At 44.1% G+C, this 9,293-nt stretch overlaps 1 protein-coding gene across 2 annotated transcripts; it reads right to left on the reverse strand.

Annotated features, from left to right (window-relative positions):
- Positions 1-574: 574 nt before the first annotated feature.
- On the reverse strand, positions 575-7,961 carry LOC136964186 (metal transporter CNNM3). Of its 2 annotated transcripts, XM_067258183.1 has the most exons (12): positions 7,224-7,910; positions 6,682-7,016; positions 6,294-6,470; positions 5,988-6,145; positions 5,778-5,921; positions 5,506-5,664; positions 4,762-4,931; positions 4,578-4,674; positions 4,225-4,355; positions 4,014-4,140; positions 3,544-3,609; positions 575-2,812 (listed from the first exon to the last, which is right to left on the reverse strand). In XM_067258183.1, the coding sequence occupies exons 1-11, from the start codon at positions 7,806-7,808 to the stop codon at positions 3,560-3,562; spliced, it is 2,133 nt and encodes a 710-aa protein (XP_067114284.1). In that variant the 5' UTR covers positions 7,809-7,910; the 3' UTR covers positions 575-2,812; positions 3,544-3,559. The 2 variants fall into 2 exon arrangements, with proteins under 2 accessions (XP_067114284.1, XP_067114285.1); XM_067258184.1 differs by lacking the exon at positions 3,544-3,609 and having other exon boundaries at positions 7,224-7,961.
- Between the last annotated feature and the right edge of the window lie 1,332 nt (positions 7,962-9,293).

Here is a 9,293-nt window from a genome sequence, read left to right on the forward strand (position 1 = left end):
TTACTGTAAGTCGCTCTGGATAAGAGTGTCTGGCAAATGACTAAATGTAATGTGTGTGTCACTTTCTGAGACCACCAAAACCTCCCACTCACAAATTTCCACCGCTGACTATTATTTATTTATTTTCATATCAAGGGGTGGCTTAAGACAGAAATTGAGGTGTGTAGTTACTCTTTAAACCCTCCGGTTTAGACCCCAATAGAATATTAGTACTGGTCCGCGGATTACTGAGTTTTTTCATTAATCCATTATTTCCCTCCAATGTCAAATTTAAGCAAGGTACAAGTATAAACGACAAGTTTACATAAAAAAAGGTCAAATACCTTAAAGCTATCCAATGAATTTGAATAAAATATCAGATTTAGAGAACTGCATTGAAAGCAAGTTTCGTGTGGGTAAGGTTTTAATACCTACATGTTAGAAAACGACTATGCGTATCGTACTCATGGGCCACCCAATCACAACCGTGAGAATTTAGCGCACTTTAGTGGTCTGACAATCCGCGAGTTGAACGATACCGAACAAAAAACAAGACAAAATGTAACATGAAATACGATGTATGAAAGAACCGTGATAAAGTATGATAAACTGACCCTTATTTATTAAAAGAGAAGTTTTTGCAGTGGCACATTCTCGTAGTGAAGGAAACAAACATCGGGAACTAAACATCAGAAAATGGCAATATCAGTCCAGTTAATTCCCTCAGGAACAGTTAACCTACAAGTGGTTGATGTACCAATAACTGCCTTCCTAAATAGTGAAATTCTGCACTGTGGGCTATACAAACCAGGAAGAACAGCTGGCTGTGTGTTTTCGTATCAATTTTAGTGCTGTAAGCTATCTGAAAACCAAGATAACAACTACAAGTTTAAGACTACATCCTTGATTTATATTCTCTAAATGGAAGTATTAATACATTAATATACAGTTTCTAACAAATCAGAAAACCAAATTTCTCCCAATCAGTAAAAGTAGCACACGTAATAGTGATTACCTTTTTTACAATATACATGTCATACAATACAATAAAAATGAACTTAATACAACAGAACCAACAGTACAACATGGTTAAGCTTAAACCACTGGAAAATATTAACTTATTATCAGCATGGTTATTCAGATCTCTTAGTGTATGCCCTCAATTAAGCATATACGATTAACAAACATTACAATTCTTCCATAGGAGATCATAAGACCTGAAGATGATGTTACATGCTGACCTCCATACACACGTTTGGAGAAACGTCCATTAGCCTGCTGGAGAAGTTAGGAGGAACACCCCTATTTTGCTCCATTAAAACATTGCTAAAACACCCAAATCGCTGGATATGGTACTTTTCTAAACCAAGCGGTTTATATTGTGGGTTTCCAGTCATGTGAAAATGGTTGGCAACACTGCAACCTGGGTTGTTTCCTGAAAGAGTCTGTTAGGACTGGATGCACATTCATTCATTCACTCACTCACTCACAAATCACACAGGAATGATAATGTAACTCAGCCTACTTGAAAATCAAGGATGAGAGTTAACAAGGTGCTTTAGACATAAACTGCTTGTGCATGCACGCATGCGCACACACACACATTCTCTATTTCTTTCTCTATGGCAACCTTAGATCTCCTTGGCCAAACAAAAGGAATGAATAAGTTAATTCAATGCTAAAGCATCCCTATCAAGGTTATTGGACAAGATAATTAGGACCAAGGGACCCAAATTACCTTAAATTGGCACATCATACAGATCTGACAGGATGAAAACGGGCAAAAAAGTACTTATTTACTTCTATCAGATTTATAATGGTGTTGGAATTGGGATAGGTTGAGTGTAAAATTGGTCCTAAATGTATTTTTCATAGAACCAACTGCATTACTATACAGTAAGTCACTGTGTAAGGGCCTGGATGTCAGTTTTGTCTGGGTAGATCTACTGTGTTTTATCCAAGTCCCTTCGTTGCTGTAGTATTTGGTTGAAGCAAACACAGACAAGGGTGCAGTGGCAATACACAATACACTGGCCCTCACCCAAAAGTAACAAGTCCACTTTTGACCTGTGATGTATTTACATAAGACAGTAACATTGCACTGATTGGGTAATTGGTATAAATGGGTAATTGGTATAAATGGAAGGAAGACAAACAACGACATCAACTATTTATATTTGGCTATACATGTTGATATGTGAGCATGTGCAAAATGAATTTTGGACGTACCAAAGAATTGTGGTATTAAGTCAATAACAGTGCACACGTTGGTGCAAACCAGTTTTGACTACTTGGTGTGTGATGTATACCCTAAAATGGACGGACCTTGAATATACTCTAAAAGACATGCCTGGCTGCCCCTGCCCCACACACACTTATTAGAAGTACATATTTGAAAACAAATTTGTTTTGACACCCAGGCAGGCAATGCAGAGAAAAAAAGAAACAATGTTTAGTGAGGAGTGCCTTATTCCAATAGGAAGGAAAAGAATCGTCACACAAATTAGTCCACACCTACACCAGCAGAACAGAAAATCTTAAAAATGGAGTATATTGAAAACTATACAGAGAAATTATGGGAGGGGTTGAAAACAGTGATGTGCCAGTGCTGCAGACACACTCAACCACACTGATACTTATTCACTCTAAATTGGTTCAATCACCAATGTTCTGGAGATTATTTGGTCAAAAAAAGAAAGAAAAAGAAATGTCTAACCCTAAAAACTGTCCTCTTAGTCATCTGGAGTGACACACAGGTTTGACAGAGGGCAGGAAGAACTCCACTACCCATGGGCCTCCTCTTCAGTGGAACTCTCACAGGCCTTACTGTCACCTAAGGAACGAAGGCAATGAGAGGAATGTGTGTGGTGAGATGGAGGTGGCATCACAATCACACAATCATGCTCAAATCATATTATTGTCAAACATGTCGATCACTGCAACAACAAAATGAAAGCCTTTGACCCATCACCACAAGCTATTACAACATGTCCTCTCTGTGGCTCTGCTTTCAACATGCACATGTAGCCATGTACAAATATGGCAACATGGAAAGGAAGCCAAAGGGGACAACGGAATCTTCTCGTGACCACTTGGCCGTTTATTGTCATCCAACAGGTCATATAGCTTAATGTATAGTATGTAAATTGTCTGCCAATGTAAAAGACATTGTCAATAAATTTGAGTCAATGTCTATCTGAACAAGTAATGTTTTGACTACACTTATGCTGCCGTCAGCAACATCGTAGAGGCTCCTGTGTGTGGGTGACTGCTGTACTATGAGTGTGTGTGTGTGTGTGTGTGTGTAAACGCGCTTGTATGTGTATGCTGTCTTACATTTACATTTAGTCATTTAGCAGACGCTCTTATCCAGAGTGACTTAAAGTAAGTACAGGGACATTCCACCGAGGCAAGTAGGGTGAAGTGCTTTGCCCAAGGACACAACGTCATTTTGCACGGCCGGAAATCGAACCAGCAACCTTCTGATTACTAGCCCGATTCCCTAACCGCTCATCCACCTGACTCCTGTCCTGACACTGACGTTTGACAGCAGCGTGCGTTTACCTCATGCACTTAAACACTAACAGTAGTTCTCAATAGTATCAAAGAATGAGAAGTTGACAGGGAACTCTGGAGTGGCCAGAGAAGAGGAGGACAGTGGACGGCAATGAAAGAGAAAAGGAAGAAGACAAAAAAGAAAGAAGAAAAAGACAAGTCTTAGTTGAGATTAGGAGAGCAAAGTAATATTTGTAATCGGAAATGACGATTAGTTTGGTACATCAATCAAGAAGACAATTAGTTGGGTACATCTTAAATCCTTCTATTCATTCTGTTCAGTTAGTGCTATTCACTAACTGAACATCAACAGCAGATGGATATCTACAAATTTACTGTAAGCGGTTGCTGGTCTAGACATACAATAACACAATAACACAGTACAGAGTTTCTCAACTCAAAAGACAAGAAACAGGCCGATATGATTGATGGGAAAAGGATCTCCAAGTGTTTGTTTGTGTGTGTATTAGCAGACATACCTTGTGTTGTATTTCTCTCGTTGAGTAGTTTGGTCTGGCTGTTGGGCAGGATTTTAATTTCGGGTGTGTCAGGACTGTAGGTCGCACGGGACGCCATCAGAGCATTCAGGTACTGCAGACGGGTCACCTGGACAGACAGACAAACATTACGTCTAGACTTAACTGTCAACTGACGAGTTTAGGATATGGTTAAAGCCAGATGAGGTCCTACCCGTATGAGCTGCAGGTCAGTGAGAGCACGGACGGTGTAGTCAGGACAGTAGCTGGACGGGCTCGTGGCTTCGCCCAGCTCAAATGGATCTCTGGGAGAATGCCGCTGGGTTGACATGGGAGACTGGTGCACTGGAGGATACACAAGTGCAAACACCCGCACACACACAAATCCGAAGTCAGCTCCTTTTTGTGCAATCCTGCACATTTCTGCATTCCTGCAAATGTCTCCAGAGACACATCACAAGTCAACATGTTCTCTATAAAATGAGGCAAGCTCAATCAAATGCTGCCTCAAGATGTGGTAACTAGCCAAACTCGCTAAAACACGTCCTCTGTGATCCTGCACCTTACCAGAAGATGGTGCTGTGAGAGCGGACACTCCATAGTACGTAAACGCCCCATTCTCAAACTTCAGCCCCTCTTTACCGATCTCAACCTCCACACGCCCCTACAGGCACAGAGGAAAAATAACAACATGCATGTCTGCAATACCAGTATATGATGCAATGAAGAGTTCAGCAACACACACACACACCTGCAGCAGCAGGACGAAGTAATCCACTGGGTGGTTGCGCGTATAGAGGTAGTGGTCCAGGCTAAGCCGGTTGGAGGGGTCAAAGTGCACTTCCTGGTTGACACTGGGATGACGGAGCAGATGGAAGAGTACCTTCTCTGACACACGCCCTGGGCTGAAGTGCTCCACCTCTACAGCACCCAGAGAACAGAGAACAAGTTCAAGAGACATAGTTCAAGTCCGGAAGTGAGTCTGGAAGTGAAATATGGGGCCAGAGAGAGAAATTGTTCCCTTGTTTTCTAAGACAACAAATGCTACACAACATTATTCAACATGCCAAAGCTCTACATCTCAGTCCACTAACCAGAGTATTCAAGCCACCACTGAGTTCCCCAGGATTTCTATTCTATTAATCTCCATACGTTATCCAAACCTTTAATGCCAAACCAGCCTAACCAGTTAGGCGTTAAAGATGAAACCAAGTCCAGGACAAGCAGCTGAAGAGACAGAAAGGGGTCACGACTAAAATAACACAAATCCCCAGCTAAAATTGTACAACAACATGCATGGCTATGTTGATTGCCCAATCAACACACGCCCCCTTTTCCAACAGTGTGACAAAGATGTAATCATTACATGTGGGTTTAAACTGTCATTGTCCGGTTAAAGCACAAGCTTGATGCGCAGAGTGGCAACATCTCGGTCACACACGTACTTTGAGGACAGGAAAACAGGGGGACAAACATGGACAAAATGTTCACACACCCCTGGACAGGAAGCGGTGTGTGGCCAGAAGGAGTTGGGGAGAGGTGCGGATTTTGGGTTCCCCTTCAGGAACTTTAAAGATAGAGAACTCCTCGTGTACGCTCCGAGGCTCCAGTGGGATATCCACAGGAACGAGTGGTCGCTTCAGCTTCATGTCCACTACAGAGGGAGAGAGGAAGAGGAGGAGTCAGTACAGGAAGCGGAGAGTACGCGACAGAGAAAGATGTCGGGTCAAAAAGGTTTCTCACACACAGACTCATCCACATACGTACTGTAGCCATCAGACTCATCCAGGATCTCTGATTTGATGATCTCCTCTATGACGTCTTCTAAGGTGATCAATCCCAGCACCTCGTAGAAGGGATCTCCCTCCCCCTCATTGTTCACCTTCTGAACGATGGCCAGGTGAGAGTTACCTGAGAGAGTAAAGGAATTACACATACAGACCTTGTGTCAAATAAAATACGCACACACACACATACCTTTCTTAAACTCTTCCAGCATAGCGTCCAGTTTGGTGTCGTTAAATACAAAGTGCAGAGGATGGTTATAGAACTTGGTGATGGTTGTCATGGGAGTGCAATCATCCGGATCTACCAGAGCCAGGTCTTTAACGTAGAGGATCTCTATAATGTTGGACCTGCACAGAACAGAACCACAGACACAATCTAGAAAAATGCACTCAGCAATTTGAAAACAAACTCCCCCTGGAGCACTTGGACGGATTCAATGTGACACAGATGCACGGGCAGTCAAAATCGTATGAACATTGGGGGAAGGCTGTCCACCTCTCCTCCTCGTAGATGGGCACACGCGTGTATCCGCTCTGCATGATCTCTGACATGGTGGAGAAGTCCAGCATGGCCGTGCTGGGAAGCATGAAGCAGTCCTTCAGGGGGGTCAGGATGTCCTCCACCGTCTTACTGCGCAGCGTGCCCCGGCTGAACTCCTCCTTCACAAACTCACTGAGACAACGAGGGCGACATCAGTAAATGCGTGAAGGGAAACGTGGATGTGTGAGTCCGACGGAGAGACAAAATGGCCGACGGAGAGAAAACATGATAGAGGAAAGAGAGGGAGAAGAGGCAGGAGAGGGAGGAGAGACGTGTGTGTGAGACAGTGTGTATGTGTTGGTGTGCATCAGCGTGCGTTGGTGCGCATGCGAACGAGTCACACCTGTATGGGTCATTGACGCTGGTGCGGATCATCTCCATGGTCCTCTCCCTGATGCCACAAGTGCTGACATCACGCCTGAGGGCCAGGTCCAGTACCAGGCCCAGCGGGCAAGACAGGGGGCAGGTCAGCACCATACACAGCTGGGCCAGCCATGTGAGCCCAGGAGCCAACTGGAATCCATAGCCAGAGCACACAATGTGGGGAACTAGCTCAGACAGGAGGAAGATGAGGATCCCGCTGGTGAACACTGCAGGAACCACGGAACCGAAGACCTGGTAGAACAGAACCCCTAGAACCGAGTGGCCAAGAGCACACAGGAACAGCAAGGAACACACCTAGAATGAGGAGGAAGAGTTAGGATGGTTGTCCAGTCATGTTATATCCCTGTCATTCGTATTGGTGTGCTACATGGAGTTATCATGCTTGCAGCCATTGGTGCTGTAGTCTATAATACTGTGGCCTTCCATCAACTGTATAGTCACAGCAGTTTACACTTGCCTTGATGCCATTCGAAAAAAAACTCGAACTCTCCGGAAACTCACCAAGAAGTTTCCACGTCTTCTGATAGGCTCCAAGCGCTTGGCGGCACGTTTCTCTTCCTCAGACCCGCAGCTATGCAGGACGTAGAGCTCTAGAGGATCCAACCACAGTAGACTGAGGTTCAGAGTTCTGAACACCCCGCAGAATAGGATTAGCACAACCACCAGCACCGCAAGACCCCATGGAGGAATATAATCTGGAGGTAGACCCGAGTCGTAGTTTATGCGAAGTCTGTCTGGTCCCACGGATACCCATTTCCCTTCTGTCAGAACGCATAGGTGGTGATATATCGGCGCGTCCTTTGACCCTCCTCCTTCCGTTGAAGAGCTGCTCTCCTCGTGTACCTGCACCGTTATGAGTCCGCTATTCTCCTCGTCTGCCGTGAACTCCCCTGTTACTTGGAACGCAGATGCGTCACGGCGAGTATCTTGATCGCACGGGTCCGCGGCGTCTCCCACTGCCCCGGCCTCACCCCTGATCGCCCCTGCAAACTCAACCCACGGCCAGGTTTCATTCAACAGATCCGACACAAACAAGCGAAGCTTGAATTTGGCACCCTGTGGCGCTGAGATGATCCGCTCCTTCATACACACCAGACCCTCTGGGTCTTCCAGTCTTAGCCCCAGTACCCGCGGGGCTTGCTGGCTGCAGGCACCGTGCTTGATCCTGCAGAACAACAACGTTATAAACAAGAACCGTAGGTCTGCCAAGCTGGCCACCATATTGGAATTGGGCAGCTGGGCTCTGTACGAGTCATGTGACAGTTTGCCTGGGTCGCAGCCACACCCCCACCACCCTACAGGGGCTTTCTGCGAGCCAAACAACGCAGAGAAAGAAACTGTGCACGCTTATCGCCATTTTGGGGACTACATGTATTGGATGTATAGTAAGTACTGCTGCATTGTTTGAGCCTCAATGGAAACAGTTTCTTTCTGAATGACACCGCCTATTTTTAGAAATGGTCAAATGAAACTCCATAGCTGTTGATATCCAATGGATAAGCAGATACAGAGGGCCATACCACGCCCATCTTTGTTTAGTTTCACGAAAACAAGCCATTCATCACCTCTGCTATTTTTATGTAATGCGGATATGCTCTATGGAATTATTTAATTTACCCGTTCTGTTGATATCTAGCAAACTTTCCACTACAAACATCTACTATATGACACTTAGGAAGACAACTCATACTGTTTTAAATACACCAATGCTAAACATATATAATATATAATTTACTCACTCAACAGCCAGCAGTTCAATACTTTACTAGGTAACCCAAATGAAAACACTTTCAGCTTTCCGTTTCAACCAATTCATTACATATTAAACCTGGAATGGTCTGGCGTACCTTCCCAAAACTACTGTGCACTATAGGGACTGTAACCAGGCACTAACCCTAGTTCTTTAGTTAGGCACCAACCCTTAACTCTGAACAGTCAAGAATAGGCAGGCATAACATCAGTAGCGAAATTATTTCAGGTTTTATTAACCCCATGGACTGCAAAACTCGTAACAAGGTCATTAAGAACAATATGTACACATACAGAGTCCATGTGTGGAGAAAAACGTACACATTTACTCACCTAGAAAACTGTTCTTTTTTTTTCAAAATAAAGAAAAACGTAATAAAATTGAGCACTCAATGAATGTGTAATAAAAACAGTAACTTTTGTTTCCAGCTGTAGCTGACCAATCTAAATAAAGATTCTAGAATCCGGCAGGTAATACCCTTGTCTGTATGTAAAGCTATACTCAGAATCTGACTTTTTATAGTGGAATAGTGTGCTTAGTCAATGGAAAGAACATATAGAACTAGTCCTACTGCAAGTTCAATGAAATTGTATTATCTGACAACAATTGAAGAGCGGAGGTCAACTAATTCTGAATCTGGCTCCCAGATTTAGTCTAACATCCTAGGCCCTATAAAGTTCCGCACCAAAATCACACTGCTAGTGAATCAAACAGTGGGGAAACCCTGCCCGGGCCCCAAGCACTCTCCTCCAGGTATAATCCTCACACTGGAGCAAGGTTCTGAAAAAGAACAACAGGAGCCTGCTGTATCTTGGCCCTGC

This window comes from Osmerus mordax, chromosome 20 (genome assembly GCF_038355195.1).
Source record: "Osmerus mordax isolate fOsmMor3 chromosome 20, fOsmMor3.pri, whole genome shotgun sequence".
Lineage (NCBI taxonomy): Eukaryota > Metazoa > Chordata > Actinopteri > Osmeriformes > Osmeridae > Osmerus > Osmerus mordax.